Genomic DNA, 20402 nt, shown 5'->3' with positions numbered 1-20402 from the left:
GTGGACACTGGTAAGAATTGAGCAGCCTTGCAATGGCCTACAATGGAAAGGGCCAGCCCATCACTCACACGTGTAGGATCAGTTGTATTTTGGTGAAAGTCAGATATATCACAGTATAATATCAAACCCTATCTTCAACGATCTTTTGCTTTTCATCTGTTCAATCAATCATCTCTTCAGCAACTAGAACAAACAAAAAGAGCTAATAAATATGTGAAGACTTGCATCTCTGGCCAACTTCAACATTTTTTCAGCATGTGATCAAACATCCATATAAAAAACTTGATAAAAATCTTTGGACCCTTTAGGGCTTAAACCTGGAGAGATGTCTAGTTTGGCTGAACTCCATATGCCCTTCCAGAATTCCTGTGCTAATGACTTAATCCCCCTGGTTCAGGAAGGTTTCTGAATGTATTTGCTTACACATTTCTGAAGCTTCAGGAGGAAAAGCAATGAGAGATTTGTATATAAGCAAGCAAGCAAGGACAAGTCTCTGGTATGATGGAAGAATAATTACAAATTTCATAGAAGTCATTTATTATTCCAGTTTCTGAATCTATTTTTAGAGCTGTTTTCCTAAGACTAGACACTACTAGGGAAATAAACCTGTCATATCAATTTGTTATTATCATTTATATTACCATAGCATCTAGGAGTCCTTCTCAGAAAAGAACTCCATTGCATTAGAAGTTATATACATAAACGCCTAGGAAGAATAAAGGGCAATTCCCACATGAATCTGAAGGTTGGGAAGACGAGGACCATTCAGCCAAGGGCACGATGAAGGAGCAGCTTCCAAAGTAGGCAGAGAGCCAGGATCAAGTGTCGAACAGACACAAACAGAAACAAAGGTGTTAGAAATAAAAGATAGATTTATATGTTGAAAGTAACTAGTGGGTCAAGAAGCCTGAAGAGATCTGGCTAACAAAAGGTTATTAGAAACCTTGCTGAGAGCAATTTCGGTGGTCAGCATGGAGACAGCTAAATTAGTGAGAATGGAACACAGACTCGAAATAGAGGAAGTTGGAGCTCTTGTTAATAGAATATTTCACAAGCACAAAAAGAAAATGGAAGAGGTGTGCAGGTTAGGAATATTCTTTCCAGTATGAGAGGAGCTAAATTACTTTTCTTTTTTTGGTGAAAAGAGCTACAAATGGATAATCAATGGGCTGTGAGTTTTGGGAGAACTAATTAGAGCAGTGATGGTGGAGTGAAAAGGATCAAGTGATAGTCATTAAAAAGAGATTCAGCAGAGATTAAAGGGGTGATTGAAGCAAAGTGGTGGAAAATGCATCTATTTGCTGCCTGGGATAAATGTATGGAGTCTATTGCTCAGACTGAAGCTGGATAACCTCTGCACGCAGAGCCACGTGAAACACTCGGCCTCATCAGCTGGACATCTGAAAGGAAGTTACAGGCTGACAACAGACGTGAGTGGAGAGAAAGGTTTAGCCAAGAGGTGAGAGGCACCAGGGTGGTGCACATCCATGAGGACCTCGAGCATCTTCCTTTGTGCTTTGAGGCAACGGCAGCTGCAGTCCTCCTGCCCCTTACTGCTGGGTTACGCCAGGGCTGCAGAGACCCTTCTCAATGAATGAGTGAATGTGCTCAGGAGCAACCACGATGTGATGCATTATTGCTGAAGAGAATGACTGATTAACTCCACCAAAGGATTCAGCCTTCACATTTTGTATCCCTGAGTTAAACTTACTACTGAATCTGAACCTCCTCCTACTCAGAGATTTCAGTATTTTTAACGCTGAGAGGTACTGCTACATAAGCCTAGTGGATTTTCCTCACTAATTTCTTCGGCTAACAACAACAACGATAAAAGGATCACAGATATCATGGCTTAGGATGGTTCCCAAAGCATATTGTTCACCTGACAGGTCAGCATTGCCTCAGAAGACCTTGGTCCCATGTTCTGAAAATTTCTGTAGCAAATTAGCACTTCTGGACTGCTTCAATCCTTCAGCGTTGTGAGAAGCTTCAACACTAAAAGGATCCTGATCTTTTTTCGCTTGTTGCTGTAAAATTATACTCCTCTTTTCTACATATTAGGAGAAGTTGGAAAGCAATCATCGTCAGGTTCATCAGAGCTAGAATGCTTTCTGCAAACAAGCAGGTACCCGATGTCAGGTGCCTATAGTGAGACAGTCTTTCCTACTGCCAAGACCAAAGCTGTGATGTGCACAGTCCTAGCAATCAGAATACGAAAGGTATACGAAAGGAGGAGATGATGCACTGAGTGTCTGTGAAAACTAGCTATCCCCATGGAAGGGTATATGCTTACGTAAACCCAAACTAGGTCACAAAGTTGCTGAGATTCCATCCACTAACATTTCAAAATCTTTATTTTTAGAATCAACAAGTTCTTTGTGTATTAGAACAAGATTCTTATGCAACTCTATAAAAATAGCATTCATTCTAATTCTTGTCTTCGCTTGGTAAAGTTATTTCTCCTGTATTTTATACGTGTAATTTAAGCCTACTATAAAGAGAATTGCTCTTCAGCAGCCTCAAGCAAATAAAAAATGTTAGCCTCCTGCTAAGCTTCGTTTCCTAACTACGTCGTTGTGAGTCAGTCGGTGTTTCAGTTTACAGTTCCAAGAGGCAAGTTTTGTCACTCTTTGCTAGGGACCCCATCTCAGAGCATCCCAGCATATCCTCTGCACTTTCCGCACAGTCTGGCAAGCTCTGCCATGGAAGCCTCCTTTGACTCAAGCCTATGACAACTTCACGGCACTTCCACTGCTAAATGTGCAGCAAAAATGCTAATTAAACCCTTCTCCTTCACTCAACTGCATAAAGGAGAGAAAAATGTAAATGATGTTTCTCACTAGCCCCCGGCAAATTTCCCTTGGATTTAACTGCCATTCCGACACTGACGCTCCTACGCACTGTTTGGCACATTTGATTTCATTCTCTCCTTTGTGATTCTGTTGGCTCAATACGTTAAAGATGCTGAAAGACAGCTCCATCTCTCATTCTTAATGATCTCCGTACAACTTGAGTCAAGCCACCGGTGTGTCAGCGTGTGTATGGAGAGAGAGGGAAAATGCTGAGACTGATTGAGCCGCTGCTCATGCCTGCTGCCGACAGACTGCTGACTGCTCCTTGCTCTGCTCAAGGCACCTCACACGGATGTGCTGTCGCCTCAGACCTTTGTTGGGGAAGCGATGTGCTTTCCCAAACCTGCTGTAGAAATAGGATATTTCAACTGATGTATTGCCTTCTCATTAGTATATAGAGACGATGTTAGAACGTATCCAGTTCTCATTGACAGGAATTGCAGCTTTAGCATCAGAGATCAAAAATCACATTGCAGATCGACATTACGAACTTACAAGCAAATATAAAGCACAGAGGTAATTTTGGCTATTTGGTTTTACTCAGCCTCTTCATTAATATCTGAACTGCCACTCTTTATGTTGCAGCTTTGTTCAGCTTTTGGAAAGCGTATCTATTATTTACAGCCTGCTGATAGGATCTCTGAGCACTGATAAGCCCACATACTCTGCTTAAGGCACTGCCTGAGAAAGGAAAAATACAGAGATTTAACCAAGGGTTACAAAGTACTTGTGCTTTTCCAGAAAAGAAGGAAACAATACCTATTGCTGTAGCAGTACTTTAGAAAGCTACTTTCAGAGTTGAAGGCTGAAATCTCCTGCTCTGCTTTCACTTCTGTACATAAAGAAGAAGGCAAGGAGAACAAACCAGCCTTAGAAAACCCCAGTACAGCGAGGGTAGAGTTTTGCTTCACACAGCAGAGTATAAAAATAGCCATCAGACACTGTTTTCAATTTCTGCTGGGACTGTGCACAAAATACCAGGCTGACAGGAAGAAACGATAAAACTTGTATGAGACAGCGGGACCATGATTTTGAACACCCACAGGAAAGTGTACTGCAAGTCGGAAGGACAGGGCAGGGAGAGGCCTTCTAAAGCCACAATCTACCTCCGGATAAGTTCTTGCCAGGAGATTGCAGAATCCCTTGCAACAGAAAGAAAATATCTTCATCCTCTCATCAAATTCCAAATGCAAGGCTCCTTTCCCTTGCCCTGAGAGATAATTCAACTCTTTACAAAGGTGGATAATGGCAGGACAAGGGGAAATGGTTTTAAGTTGAAGCAGGGAAGATTTGGGTTGGATATCAGGGGGAAGTTCTTTACTATGAAAGTGGTGAGGTGCTGGAACAGGCTGCCCAGAGAGGCTGTGGATGCCCCACCCCTGGAGGGATCAAGGCCAGGTTAGATAGGGCAGCCTGGTGTAGTATTAGATATGGAGGTTGGTGGCCCTGCCTGCAGCAGCGGGGTTGGAGGTTGGTGATCCTTGAGGTCCCTTCCAACCCAACCATTCTATGATTCTATCATTCTGTTCTATGATTCTTAGAGCAGTCACTTTGAGACCACTGAAAGGAGTGGTGCCTTCCTTGGTTCTGGCAAAATGCACCCAGCTCAGTCACGGAGATGTCATTATACATCACGGTGCCATGCACGTATCTATAGGTTTGTACATACAGTAATACATTATGTATTAATGTTTTAAATATTTCAATTGATAAGAGCTGTGATATTTATCAAGGAAAAAAAATCAACATAGCTGCCCTACTCTCATTAGCACTCACCTATAGTAAACAAACCAGATTTTTTGGCATGCAATGCCTTCATGAGCAATTAATCATTGTACCAGTAAGATCACGAGGAGAAGCGTAAGAGATTATATTTGTAGGTATGTTGGTAGTGCTCCTCACTTGAATGGCTGCGCACGAAGCCTGTATTAGTACTCTGGCTCCATATGTTCTTAGTCAAAGCTGTAAAACTGTTATCTAAAGTGAAATGGTTGTAACAAAACAATTCTAATTGGTAGAAGCTGCTGTTAAAGCATGGTTCAGCTACAATGAAACATTTTTACTATGATAGTTATTGTCAGTAGAACAAAATGTTCACCTCCCAACATGAACAACAAATGGGGGAGGGTGTATTCTTTCCTTCCTTACATTAAGGTCTGGGTGAAGTCAAACCAAGCATTTGCCTACAGAATCTTTCCAGGGGCAGTGTGGAGAACAGCTGTGGCTGTGAGCGCACACACAAACCATGCCACCATCTACACACACTACTATGGCTAACGGGGCTCCAAAGCAGAACTCTGCAGCAAGACCCGCTGCAGCAGCTAAGCTAACCCCTGGGATCTCTGCAGCAAACTGAAGTGTGCAACAGTCTATGACTCATGCAGCACAACATTTCTCATCTATCTTATGTGCAGAAATGGAATGAAAGCACATCTCGTTTTCCAGGTTGCTGAATCAATCTGAAGCTGGAGAGTCTTTGCAACTCCATAGTTTTAGCACAGGTCCACAAATGGCCCTGAAGGAAAGGGAGTAAGAAATGAATGGTGCTTGTTAGCTAACAGATTTTAACTCAGTTGTAATGTTTTATGGCATACACATTTCATTGCTTCCACATCTCTGTTGATGTAAAAACTGACAAACAGATCATGAAAGATAAAATTTTTAATGTTTATTTTTCAGTGAAAAAAACTTTACAAGGAGAAAGAGGTTTCACAGGAGAAAGAATACATTCTTCAGTAGCTGTTTATTTTCTTATTGAAATCTGAGGCTGACATTTCCTCTACGGTGTACTTATTTGTTCTCCTAATATTACAGGACCTTTACCTTTTACTTAAAAAGGATCATCATCCATGAATATTGTTAAGAACTCAATTAGGCAATGCTGTATGTGAAGAATCTCCACAATCTACATAAGCTGTAGATGAAGTGCCTTCAATTTTAACTCTTCCCATACTTTGCAGCAACAAATACAGAACATATCTTTTAAATGTCCAAATATTTGAAAGGCTTTGCAACACACACAATGCAAAAACAGAAGTTTAGTATCCCAAAGAAGAGACAAAAATACTCCCATGTCCTCAAAGCCATACTGAAGTTCTCGAGGAAGATAATACAATCCCCATCTTTCCACCTAAAGAAGACAGAGACATTTATTAAGGTGTTAAGTGCTTGACTGTGACTTTCTCTGCTACTGTTCTACCGCTGGAATGTGAAGATATCCCAACATCAGAATCTAAATGAAGTGATATGGTTTCACAGTGAGAGTACCTGCCTCTACACACAGACCTCTGACATTTAACTTATCTTTGCTGATCTGTAAGAAGAGGGGGAAAGACAAACAAAACCCAACATAAAACCCGGAAGACCCAAACCCTGCCCCTAAAATATCAAGAACTACCATCCTTGCCCATTGAAAGTTCTGCCCTCCAGCTCACTTGCAATTTCTGCAAGACGTTTGAAATCACCCTGCCAAGTTTACTCCTATCTCTCATGCACAGTTAAAAACAGTTTCAGAAGTATGTTCACAAGATTGAGAAAAAGACTTGAGAGTAAAGTACTTCATAAGAGTAGCTTGAACAAAAAGCACCCTCACTTCAGCTTAATTCAAAAAATGTAACAGTGGAGGAAAACCAGTCTCTACAGTTTCAGAATTAGCAGACTTAAAAAACAACAAAAACCAAAACCCAAACTCACGAATCAAGAAGGTCAAATAAATACCTTATTTCATTCAGTACTCATCATTTCTATGAAGACACACTTTCAAGTATTTTCATTCAAGGCACTGATTTTTTTCCTTTAGTCATCTTGATGCAATGAAAGCACAGCATTTCTGTCACACTGGGCTGAACTTCTTCCCAGGAGATACTTGCTGCTATCCCTGGGGAGCCCGAATTTCACCTTGCTGCAGTTTTTCAACTACCTCATCATATATAGAAGAGAAAGATTTAAATCACTTGTTCTTCTCTAAAAGTGAGATTGGATACATGTGAAGTTAAATACTCAGAATACAAAAATATTCAGCAATTCTGTTGCAAAATCACAGAATATCCCAAGTTGGAAGTGGATCATCCTGACAGGACCACCCAAAATCCAAACCCAAGTCTGAGAGCGCAGTCCAAATGCTCCTCGAGTTCTGGCAGCTCAGGGTTGTGCCCACTGCCCTGGGGAGTCTGTTCTAAGCCTGACCACCTTCTGCTGAAGAACCTTTTCCTAACAACCAACTTGACCCTCAGGACACATTCCTTGAATGGATGGTTTTAAAACATGGATTTCAGTTTCATCAAAAGCTTAAAAAAGATTTTGTTCTTCAAAACTTAAGACTAAATTAGGAATACTTCTATTCCATGTTATTACGCCTGACAGAGACGATGCTGGAACAGGTTGCCGAGTGAGGCTGTGGATGCCCCCTCCCTGGAAGCATTCAAGGCCAGGCTGGATGGGGCTGTGAGCAACCTGGTCTACAGGGAGGTGTCCCTGCCTACAGCAGGGGGGTGGAACTGGATGATCTTAAAGGTCCCTTCCAACCCAAACCATTCTATGATTCTATGAGATGGGCTGAGTTTCTAAATATTTAGTCAAAAAGAGAAATACACACTGTGGAACATTGCTCTCCTGAGGCATGTTGAGTACACAGCACTGAGCAAAGATAGACTTATGAACACATTTCTACAAGCATCATTTCTTTAGCTCAAAATTGTCAAATTCTTCAAGTTCCTTTGCTTACCCCTAAGTACTGCAGCTGGACAATATGTTCTCTGGTGTGCCTGAAAGCAATGGACCAACAAAGCAGTTCACTGAACAAGTAGGGGAGGAGCAAGGGGTTGGGAAAGGGAATTATCTGTGTTGGATCCGTCTATGGAAACAAAATATTGGCTGTATTTCATTCTTGGGGAAACTACTGGAGGAAAAGACAGACACAAAAAACATAATGAATACCTCCCATAATATTGTGACAAAAGAAAGTAAAATAAGCCAGAAACTCAAGTCATGCATAGCTACACTGAATACTTAGTAAGAATGAATCTTAATCCTTAAGAAGAGTAAATGATTTTATGCAACAACATCTGCAACATATAGGAACAGCTGGTTCTGATGGATGAGAGTAGTCAAACTTTGTTATATGAGTAAAATGGAATGTAAAATATTAGAAATATTATTTCTAAATTCATGATCTGCTATACAACACAAAGACAAATTTGGCAGTCCACTTAAAAAAATAACCAGGGCTCACTTTTGCAATGATTGTGTATAAGTAACTATTAGCACTCTGACACCTTCCCAGCTGGAGACAGAGAAGCTCATTAAATCTCTGACAAACTTTTTCCAATTTAAATCATCATTAATTCTGACTACTAGATTTCTGCTAACATAAATCAGTTATCTGAACAGATTTTATAACTGATCTAGTAGATTTCAGTGCACAGTTACCATCAAGAAGGGTGGGTGATAAGCTGCTATGCATGGTACATTTTTCTCAGTCAGAACAGTCGCAGCCTGGAGGACACATAAACACACACACAACCAGTTACAGCATCTCTCATAAATTATACAAAGAAGAAAACTTTTGACTTGCGACACACAATCTATAAACACCTTCTGTGTAAGCGTAGCTGCAAGTGTCACTGAGGTAAAGAGCAACAGTAATTTTCAGAAATTGTAGACCATAAGAATGTACATAAATCTCTGCTGTTTTCTGCTGAAGTGTAAGCCATTTAAAACTAGATATATGATTAATTACTCTACAAAGCCAAACATTTAAGGCTTTCATGTATATAGGAAACCTTGTTAGGAATCAAAAATTCAAGATAATTTGAACCTGTGGCCAAGAGTACAACACTCTTTACTAAAATTAATAGCCAAAAATTGAAGGAGCAGAAAGACATGCCCCTGTCACTTCATTCTGATCATCTCCCTCCTGTAAGCAAGAGATTAGGAATAAGTTTTTTCTTGATGCTCTGGCAAAATGTAGTTTTTCCATGGTTTGAATGACAAGATTTGTTCATTAGAGTAAAACAAGTGGATTGAGAATATATAAACATGCCTTTTCTCAGACTAAGCAGATCAGGCATTCACATGACTCTGTAAACTACTCTCTCATGTATTACTCATCTGGTCTGGACTCGCTTGTATCACACTACCACAGCATTACATGAGCACGATGCCCTACAAGTGGAAGACATGAGGCAAAACGTGAACTATGAAGGGGTGCACCAGTAGAAAAACCCAAAAAGGCATGAGAGAATCTAACACAAAAAAGAATGAACGTAGAATGCATGCCCATCAGTAACAGAGTTAGGCAGTCAGCATTCCTCCTCTTCTTTCAATGGAGGGGAACAAACTACAGAGAGATGTTATTGAATTCAAACAATGTGAAAAGCTTTGAGAAGACATTACTCTCCTTCTCTGAAATGACATTATCTTTCTCCTAGTGAAATTAAAACTGTAATTAAATACAAACATCTCCTGGAAATTTTAACATATTCATTCACAGACAAAAGCTGTTCTAGGAAAGCAAACCCTAGAACTAAAAACTGCAAAAGCCTCAGAACTTGTTTCTATTGTAGAATGCAAGCATGACCAATATTCTTTAGAGATTTGCTACAGTAATTTACAACTTTGTTAAGGTCTGATGCAAAACCTATTAAAGTCAGTGAGAAAACACAATGTGAAAAGGCTTTGAATTACATACTGTCACTTGTTCAAAATCTGGGAGTGCTGAGCCATACCAAACTACTGGTAATTTACAGTTTTTATATCAGGAAATACTACAAGCTAAGCTGCCATATAAAGAGATAGCAGCCATCTGATTTTTCAGTATTTAGAGACAGAAATCAAATATCCTATTTTTTTAAATAATATTTTAAGGATGCTTTCTGGTAACTGAACTGAAATTTCTGCTGCTTGTACAAGCTGTTCTGTTTCCCTGTCTGGTTACATCCAGGGCACTTGTTGCTTTAGTGTAACAGCACCCTGTACCTGGAGAAAGCAATGGAAACAGCATCCCTTTTGCAGGATAAAAGTAAACAACATAAGCTCTTAAAAAGCATGTTATGCTAATTATAGTGTTCAAATGTCTGTTCAGCTGATGCTATGAGTGAAACATAAGTAGGGACTCAGTGAGTTTGTATGCTATTTCCTGGACAAACAAAATAATGTCAGGCTTAATGTGGTAGATGCCAGTCATAGAGAACACGCAGAGTGAGCGAGGATCAGAAAAACCCCAGTAACTTCATCAGGGAGAGCTGGAACATGCTGATAATCAGCTGCTCGTAAGACAACAAAGGAGAATTATATAGCAGTGTCCCTGTGTGATAGCCATGAAGACATCAGGGTAAGAAGGTCTCGCCTTTACTCTAAAGGGGTTTAGGACTTACAGGATGCAGGCGGGAAAAGCATTTTGTGACATCCATCTTTTCTTTGTAAATAACAAGACAAGTGTATTTTTGAGATGGTCTCACACACCTTCTGCCTTTTTTAGCACAGTCATTGCACTGCAGTAACAGGGAATGTACTAACAATGGCATGAATTTGGTATGTCCCTAGTTTGTGTTGGATGCACTCCTTGTTTATATAGGATTCACTCAATTGCTGCAAGACATCAACTTAAAAGAGAAATAAAACAATCAATCACATATTCCTAGCGTTTTCCTTGAAATACAATTATTTAAAATTTGGCTATGACTAAATACTTAAAGGTCCTTTAAAGTCTGAGCCTGGATGTTAGCTGGACATCCAGTTTTCCCAGTATCTACTACCTCTCATTTCCATTAAGTTTACAGTGGTTCTGAATGTGCCTACTACAACAGTAACTAGAAGGGGAATCCTGAAAACAAAAAACATAAGACCCTTAAGCACAAGTTGATAGATGCATATTTAGATAGAAAACATATCTGCAATACTGTATTTCAACATCACACACTGAACTTAAATAAAGTTAAGAATGCATGGCCTTTCCCTAATTTAATATTATAATTAAAAAAATGTGATTTAGATTGCATTTGTGCAGCTTTTTTTCCTGAGTTTGAGAATAGAAGGCAGAATTTTATGATCTTGTTCAACTGAATTTTTTTTTCTCTGATTTCCAATTAAAATTATATTATATTGGTCTATCTGCTGAGTTACATTCTCAAGGTAACTTTAAGAGTTTGATTTGTTATTCTAAACTTCTGAAACTAACACTTGGGTTTTTTAAGTGAGCAGCAGAAAAACTGTGATGTAGCTGGAAGCTGAGCTAAGGTTTCCTGGTTACCATCTGAAGTTAGATAAACACCAAAAGAAATCTGAAGGAGTTGCAATAAAATGTAAGAAATGTTAAATGCACCAATCAATTTCTTCAGCTTCTTCCTTCCAAGGCATCTGCAATCTCTGAACAATGTAGCAAAGCTCTATCCTTCTTCAGAATGGCATATGAGATTGTGAGGATTGCCCAAAGGAACTGGAGGACTGAATTAGAAAGCATGGCTCTAAAAAAGCAAACAAACAGAAGAAACACAAGAGAAGTAATAGCTCAGTCCTTGCCTTGCTGACAGGTGGTGAGATAATCACCATTTCTACTACAGAGAACTCACAGATAGGCTGGCACTTCAACAGAAGGAAAAAGCATACCAGTCCCCCTAAGGAAAAGTCCCTCGACTTATGACCAAGATGTCAGTCAGTTTTTAAGAAAGATCAACAACAGATCATGCTGGGGAATTACTGACAGGTGTCAGGAACCATGATGACTGCTTTAGAAAATGCCACATGAAAATTCTTCCATGACCACACTTCATTCTATATGCAAAAATAACTATCTCCCTTCCAACTTACAAACAAATTCATCATCTCAGAACTGATCCTCATAATCAAAACACTGACCCTAATCCAGCTGCCAATTAAGCACTGTGGAAATCCTTCCAATTTGGGTAAGACACTCACACATCCTCCTGTATTCTTGGTACTTGCTATGGCAAATTGATCAAATTTTTTTTGCAAAACATTTAAGCACCAAAGGCAGAGTTCTGGAGCACAGCTTCAAAGCATTTTGCTCGAAGATGAAATCACCAGTTCTCTAGCGAAATGTCAGAACCTCTAGACATGATATTATCACATGCACAGCTCTGATTCAGAGGCCATCATAACAAATGAGTGTGTGGACAAACAGTGACTTCAAAAAACTCTGAACTGGACTTCAAGAAGGCAGTATTACACTAAATATTTTAAGTTTGCAAGAAAGAAGTCTTCAGTCAGTGTTTTACATTGAAATTTTAAAAGTGAGAAAGTGATTCACTTGCTTGAAATGGTTGACATTTAATTTTTGCAGTTTAGATAATCAAACATTTTTTATCACTTACCATAAAATGTAAGTCAGTACATATTAGAAAGATTCCAGCATGGTTTTATGATTTTTTTTTTTTTTTTTTACAAATATACATCAGAGAGGCACATTCTTTGTTAGAAATGAGTGTGATTTTTTTTTGGAGAAACTTAAACACTTCCTGTCACAGGAATTTTTCCATGAAGCTGCTCTCTTCATATAAGGCAGTCAGACAGAGTTAAGCAAAACAATCAGCTTAAATACTATTAGAGCTACACTTTTAAGATATATTTTCAAAACACATGTGCCATAGATGCTGTTCAGAAAAACAAGCAAGATGCTTCTTTTGCAGCCTTGAGAAAGGAACCATTAGTTCTGACATTCTCTTAAAATTTAAGGGCACAAAAGGAATCAGTCACTGTTAGTCTGAAGTAATCCAATGTACAACACAAAGAACTTCTTACAGTAACATCACAAAGCAGTATTAGCTCTTTCAAAAGGACTTGTTGCTCATTCCTTAGAATGGTGCACGTCCCATATATTCACAATTGGCAACAGTGTCTAGAGCATTACAATACCATTGCTGCTACTGTAATGAAAAGAAATGAGGTTCAGATTACGAATTTTCCCATTAAACTAAGAAACTATACTTCATTTTACCAAGCACTAGTTAGTTATAAATGAATGTGTTAGTTCAACTTGAGTCAAGCTGCCTTGGTTTGTACTTCCTATCTGTAAAGGCTGATTGAATGAGATTCCTTTCATCATGCAGGCACTGCTATCTTTACTGCAATAGTAGAGGCACGCTTTGATAGCCAGGACAGCTTCAGCTGATAGACAGACTCTTGGTAGCTGAAAGGGAATGACAGTTTGACAGGAAACATCCTTAATTTCTCCAGACAGATACTGTCCTTGAAGCAGCCATGTATTATTATCTGCAAAAGAAGAACAAATTTTATCGTTAGGATGCTTAACACCATATCTGAAACCAATAGAGAACACTAGCTTTGCCTATATGACAACATGGCCTTTCTTTACAATCGTTTAAGGATGGAAAGATCCATAGCTTTGCTTCAAAACTATGGAAACTCTTCATATTGTGGGAACATATACAGTACACCTTTGTTAAATACAGCGATCTGCAATTTGTCCTATAGACTCTTCAGAGGATATTAATATATACATTTCTTCTGAGATACATAAGCAAAACTCCTTAAATTAGTGGGCTGTTACACGATTTCATCGGAGGTCTAATGCTGCAGGTAAGATAACTGCCATAAATGCATGGAACTGCAGGTACTTTATGACATTTCCAAGCAGAAACGTTGGCGTTCCGAGCGGTGTGCTGAAACTTACCAATGTTCAGGCAGTTACAACATAACTGGAGTTTCACATTTATTTAAATATTTAAAAGTATGGGAACTTAAAAACAAGCTCTACGATAAGCAGTCGTTGCATTGTTCTCTGCGTTTTAGACTGAAGTGGGACGGATGAAGTGCTCTTTCTGGCATTTTTCAGAAAACACATCAAAGCTGCTCTAGAAGTTATGGGCTTGAAACGACCTGTCGAGGTTAAGTCACTCAACTTCCTCCAGTTTCACTAATCCTTGAAACTCTGATGTAGATCCCCACCTCAACAATATTTAGAGATGCTGCAGGCCAAAAGGATTGCTGACTGTCCTGGAAATATTCTATTTGTTCTCTAAAGGCACAAACTGCGGTGAGAAATTACCTAAATTCATGAGGAATATCCACCAATTGTGGTTGCTGTACCGTATTTGTTGAATGCTTTTACAATCAATTTAATGAAGCTATCACACGGACAGTCTGACACTTTGAAAGCTGGCCAAAAAACCATGAGTCACAAAATGAGATGTTTAGTTTCAGATCACTTTAATTGCATCTACAAGCTGTAATGACTATTAACATGTATTCATCATTGTAAAAGCCAATATGGCACATAAATTCAGGCTGAGAACAATTGCTAAAACTCAGCAGAATTTCAGAAAAGGATGACTTTTCAATGCAGTCAAAATGGGCAAAAATAACTGAAATACAAATGTTCTGTTTATTGCTTCTAGAATTTGACAAGGAAGCTAAAGAAAAAGTTATTCTAGGTCTTTTTGTTCTTTTAAACTGTTTAGCAAGGTTTGTTCTGCTCTGTAACGCCTCAATGGATATTTTAATAACTTACTCCAAGAGGTAACAGCTCTCTGTACACCACTGACTTCTAAAGTGTAAAAACAAATGTGTTTATATCACATACTATGAGTACTAAATGTCATCCCTCCAACTCCAAGAACACCAGTTCATGGTGGCAGCCTTACTTAAGCACAAAACACCTACTTAGGATACTACTTAGAAACACAGGTATTTCAGAGAGATGAATAAGTTAAACACATCAGACATAAAGCAAATGAGCCATATCTGAATAAGTCAAGAGCCAGGCAAAATAGTGTTAACATATAAAGAATGTGAAAAACCACGGGTTATTTTGTAAATAGTCCTTCATACGGTACTTGGTTCAAATGGTGCTTCCATAGGAAAGTTTTTACTTTGGGATGGTAGTTCCAAGGGCACTGACAGATATTCCCTTCTGAGTGCAGCCGGAACACTGGAAAACATTGTCTCCAAACACTCACTAATGGTCACCCTTTGTGAGAAGGTTTTTCAGATAACCTTACTATTTTTGTACCAAAGAGAATTTCAGGGAACAAGCTCACACAGGCTAGTCTACCAACCACAACTATGGGCAAAGCAGTGTCCAGAGTAAGGATGGTAATGAGGGTACAGTTAAACCATTTCAGTCACACGCAATATGAACATGTTCCATCTCCTCTATTAAGTACTTATTGAGAGAGACTAATTTAGGCTCAGCACTGCCATTTCACAGTAAGCAAGATGTGAAGTTACAGTGCATCCAAAGGCACACAGAAAGAACCTCCAATAAACGTCAATAATTTCTGCTTCCTCGACACACCAAAATTTATTTCTGATATAAAGTGTGCCTTGTTATAGAAATACTCAAGCACAAATAAACAAACACGAATTACAACAAAGTAAGTTCAAAATGGTTAGGTGCAAATGTACCTCCATTTCTGGAAGAGACAAAAGGAAAAAGTGGAATTTCATTCTGGAATGTTTCAGCTTCTCAAGAAGCTTTCTGCCAGAGACAGGCAGTGAGGCTGAGATGAGCCATTCGCAGAGACAGAGTAAGGAGGGCAAGCATCTGAGAAGGAAAAATCTCAACTGTTCTGAGAACAGTACCTCCGCACGCCCTCACCGGCTGCTTGTCTCAAGGAAGTTGTACAAAAACTAATGCAGCATGCATTAACTCAAGCAAAAACCTTCTGGTCTTCTGGTGTATCAAGTGCTTTATTTTTTTTGTTTAGTTGGTTTTTGTTTAATTCTTCCCACTTCAATTTTCAAATGTAACAACTCTAAATGCCATTTGGCATATCACGATGTAAGTAATACAGCAACGGAGTCTGGGAGGGATGTTTTGGTTCATCAGCCTGAGATCCCTCACATTACACATGTGCACATAAAGACAAAATCTACTTCTCCTCTTATCTACTCCCATTCAAGCGATAAAGCAACGTAAGCACTTTACCTTCTGCTGTGATAAACCAAGCATTAGGTGCTTCTTCGTTCAATTTTGAATCTGGAGGGAGAGTCAACTTCAATAGAAACTGAATGGTCTGACCGGGAGCTGCACTCAGTGAAGGAAGCTGAATGTTTGGAGCAGATTTAGGCAGTTTTGGAAGGTTTGCAATTTGGTCCTTTTGCGTAGCCAGGTGATCTGTAACATCGCAGGTTTCTGGATTCAGGATAGGCAACTGCCAGCAGAAATCAAAATATTAATTTTCCTTCGTATTGGTACAGCAAATAGGCTTTGAAAACACGGTCTCACTTTCATAGCTGACATGGACTAGGAAAACTAACACATGACAATACAGCTGCTGCACTCTGAAACTCTGATAGAATGCAATAATACTGCAGTGACAGGCAGAGAAAAGGAAGGACAAAATGACTTCTTAAATTGGAAGGATGAAACTGATTGATCCCTAGAAAAATGTTTGCTATTAAAATCACAAAATCTGTACCTGCTTTACCATACCCACTACTTTAATTGAAATTTTTAGCGTTCGCCTTCTATTTTTATTTTAAATAGAATTTGAAGATATTTTCTGCTGATTGGATGCTAAGTGTATCCTTTGGTAACAAAATCCAAGAATCTAACTATGCAGATTACACAGCAAAGTAAACAGCAATTTCCAAGAAAATGAACCAAGATGTTACATGGCATGAAAATTTAAACATACATTAACACTGCATACTGTGAAATGCAAGAAACTTACAAGAAAACAGCAGGACAATTACATCATATATTTATGAGAACATTCAAACATGCTGCCATTATAAGATGGACAGCAGTGCAAATCTGTTTTGCTTTCATGTTTACAAGCACACCGAGCACTGCTGGATTTGAAAGTGGGTTTCACTTGGCAACTTGAAAGCCCCAAATAAGGAATACATGAAATTCTGCACAGCATACACTAAAACTTCATGCTTGAAGTAAGTTTGGAAGTTCAGCATCATAGCAGTAAAATTAAGACATCACAGTACGCATTTTTGTCAAACTTGGAAGACTTTGGATCTATTTTAGTTTGGGAAGTACAGGAGAGTGACGACAACAATTCTGCTCTCCCCACAGCAGTTGTATTACAGAAGTGTTTGTTGACTTTTCTCTCCAGGTAACTGCAGCAAGCTACTGTTTCTGTATTTTATTTTCTCATTTTTGGGTATATTTATAGATCAGAAACATAGATGCAGAAGTAGAGAAAATAGTGTTAACAAATATAGGATCTGTTACACACACTGTGGGGAGAAAGTAAGCTACAGCACAATAAGCTACAGAGAAATACACAAAGTACACAGGGTGAGATTTGCTCTGCTGTACAACAGTTTATGCAGCAGTAAATGTAGAATAGCTGAAATTTGGCAAAAATGACACTTCAGATTGCCATCTTATCTTTGTGACAGACTATGTACCACACCTTAAGTCAATGGTCTCCACAAACCACACCTTATGCCTTCATTAGAGGACCTGGTAATTAATTTTAATTCCACTTGTTATTAATGGAATTGCTGTTGCTTACAAAATTTTCATACTGAAAAACTGGGCTACACTATTTAATAGCTCGTATTTCAGTATTATTATTACCTAATAGAGGATGATCACTGTTTTCATGCAAAAGATGGCTTTCCAAGGACTGGAACTTTGAACAAATAAGCTAACAGGTGACGCTTGTTTGTCAGATCATCACAAAGCATTATGTGAATAAGTTACCAACAAGTTTATTAGCTATGTTTTATAAAGCCTGGAATAATAATTTACACCACGAAACACCACTATCAGGCTGTTTAATAAATATTACTTGCCATGGACAGAATTTTGGTTTCCAAATCCAGCACTTTAATCTGGTGATTATTTGTGTCTGCAACATACATCAAACGGCCATTTTCTTCTATGCACAAACCTCCTGGTTCATTAAAAGTCGACTGTGTAAAGCTGGAGCCAACAACATTGCTTGCTTCTCCTGTGCCTGCCAGGGTAGCACAATTCTTCATTTTGGGATCTACAACCTTAATCTAAGATTTAAAAAAAGATCAGGAAAAAAATTCCACTTTCTGAAAAAGAACCACGAGAATTCAGACGTTCTGCATTATATTATATCCCACATTTTCAGAAGACAGTGCTAAACTTGATTCTCTTAGCTAACAAGTGTGTGTCCTAGAAGATAGGTCATCATGCTGTACCAAATGACATCTCCCTCCTTTCTTCCTGTACTTCATTCAGTTTTCTCCACTTAAGGCACCTATCCCTTTGGTATAAACTTATGCTGAACAGCTTGTTCTTTTCTAGTATTTCTTGCCATTGTGAAAACATTTGCAAAACAGTAAGACAACAAAACTGGGAGGCAAACTTTTAAAGATGTTTTTCTAAAAATGAATGAGTTAGGTTTTTTTTATTAAAGTAACAGCAAAAAAGTTGATCATGTGTAATGCTTTAAACAAAATCTCATTTGCTCCTGAAATCTTAATGAGTGTTTATTGATACCTACCTTAGTCTTGAAGTAAAACAAATTACTTGCCTTTAATGCACTTAACCAATGTACAGCTTTATGAAAGCTTACACAACATCATGTGAAAGCAATCACATAATACAATGTCTCATCTCTGAATTCCAAGGGGTAAATCAGAACATGGGTGGCTTTTCTGAGGAAAGAGCCAGTCCTCTTGCTCTCCCAGTTTTATCAAACCTGCAGTACTCCTGAATAAACACTCCTAGCTGTTTTGCCATAGTTCACCATCTTTAGAAAGATGTAAGGAATGAGTCTTTAGTCAGAATGGTAACTTGGCACAAAACTGACCTTCCTCAAGGGGCCACCATATCAACACAGCAGCAACAAAACAATGGGTAAAGAGGACTTATAAAGGAAGGAAGGAAAAAGAACCCACAAAAGAACTCTTATCATTTGTTTCTTCAGCTCAACCAAGCACAATCTTCATACATTCTGAAAATAATCTCTTACAGTAGTAAAAATTGTGAAGAATTGTGAATTGTGTACATATCAAGCTACTACATGCTTACCTTATGATTATAGGAATCCGCCACATATAGCAGCTTTCTTTTCTTGTCCCATGTTATTCCTAGGGGATGCTGCAGCTTGGCATTTATGCCTGCTCCATCCACATCACCAAAGGCAAACAAATTCTGAAGATGTTATCAAATGAAATTATTTAATTATTCAATGCTGGTATTAATTTAAACTGTTGGAATTAAATGGAAATTTACTGACAAAAAAAAAAAATCAAGACAACTTCAAAAAAAGGATACTGAAAACGAGGAAGCAAGGATGCTAATGATGGAAATGGAAATTATCACATTTAAATTATCAGTATGAATCCAGCTGGCTTTAACGACCACGCAACTCAGTTTCTGTTCAACTACCTTATAAACAAGTCAAGTTATTTTGTATCTGAGGAGCAACAGTCTGCACTATAACTGAGCACCACAACTGGCACACATTTGCATTCCAAGCAGTGAAGTTAAGAAACTGACGGCCACAGAAACTAATTTACCCTCTCACCCCAAAAGTGGTTCCTCCAGGTCAGGCTTGAGAAATATTAGTAGGGCAGTGTGGGGAAGTTTGAAGTGATTACCAATGGATCTCTCTCTCCTCCTACAAGGTGCTTCACAGCTCCATCTTTCAGAGAGATCATTCGCACAGTGCTGCTCTCACTATCTGCTACAAAAAGGCAGTTCCATGGTTCTTCAGAAGCCAGAGAGAGTCCAGAAGGCTGAGCAAAGCCGGCCTTATGAGGGTACGCATTGTTTCTGTTCTCTTCATTTCCACTCCCAGCAAATCGAAGACAGACTCCTTTCTTTAAATCACTACAGAAAAACAGTACTTATCTTCAAGAACAAGTCTGACATACTTCAGACGTTATGCAGAAACACAAAATACAGGAAGAGCACTTGTAAGTTATAAAAACAGCTGCACTATTACAGCATAAAGAATTACTCAAAGGCTTTATGCTATCTTTTAATTCAAATCGGTTTATCATTCACCACTAGATAATTCAAATGGAATGAAAAGTAACATTAAAATGTACAGCTGTACCTTACTGTCATATAGCTTTTTAGCAAAGGTAGTATATTTCATTTCCTCTAACAGATGTGGGTAACAGCACACAGACACTAAAGGACACAAGCCTTTCAGTCTGAACAGCAGTAGCAAGCTTTAAGCTAAGTTATAGGTTGAGACAAATTACTTTAATTTAATCAGTTTATCTGTCACTTTGGGGTTTGAAGGCTAGTTATCCAGACAAACAGCAGTTTCACATGTCTCTTATTGCAACTGCTTACCTTCCCTTTGGAAGTTTTCCACCTTCCAACATCAGTGCCCACACCTGATGAATGCCTGCCATTGCTATCCATAAAACATCGTCTTCCTCCGTCCCTGCAACTTTTTTAAAAAATGGATATATAAGAACAGATGAAAAAGAACCAAAAAACAAAAACCACCCTTTGTAAATGTATCATAAAACAAATAAGCCAACAAACCAATCCTGCCATCCCCACTATTCCAGCTCACTGTTTGCCACAGGGAAAAACAAAAACCAAATAAATAAGCCACAGAGCAAGAGAATGTCTTTCATTTACCAAGAAATCTGCTATTGTTCTTACAT

At 38.6% G+C, this 20402-nt stretch overlaps 1 protein-coding gene across 1 annotated transcript in view; it reads right to left on the bottom strand.

The window, feature by feature from the left end:
* Nucleotides 1-5500: 5500 nt before the first annotated feature.
* Nucleotides 5501-20402, bottom strand: part of NHLRC2 (NHL repeat containing 2) — a 29194-nt gene continuing 14292 nt past the window's right edge. Inside the window, exons 6-11 of the mRNA XM_019617977.2 lie at nucleotides 20080-20179; nucleotides 19374-19605; nucleotides 18802-18924; nucleotides 17589-17798; nucleotides 15757-15982; nucleotides 5501-13079 (exon numbers count right to left, since the gene is read on the bottom strand). Of these exons, the coding sequence (XP_019473522.1) occupies nucleotides 12811-13079; nucleotides 15757-15982; nucleotides 17589-17798; nucleotides 18802-18924; nucleotides 19374-19605; nucleotides 20080-20179 (1160 nt within the window). The 3' untranslated portion in view covers nucleotides 5501-12810. The remainder of the gene's footprint in view (nucleotides 13080-15756; nucleotides 15983-17588; nucleotides 17799-18801; nucleotides 18925-19373; nucleotides 19606-20079; nucleotides 20180-20402) is intronic.

This window comes from Meleagris gallopavo, chromosome 8, assembly GCF_000146605.3.
Source record: "Meleagris gallopavo isolate NT-WF06-2002-E0010 breed Aviagen turkey brand Nicholas breeding stock chromosome 8, Turkey_5.1, whole genome shotgun sequence".
Classification (NCBI taxonomy): domain Eukaryota; kingdom Metazoa; phylum Chordata; class Aves; order Galliformes; family Phasianidae; genus Meleagris; species Meleagris gallopavo.
This window is presented reverse-complemented; position numbering and strand designations above follow the sequence as displayed.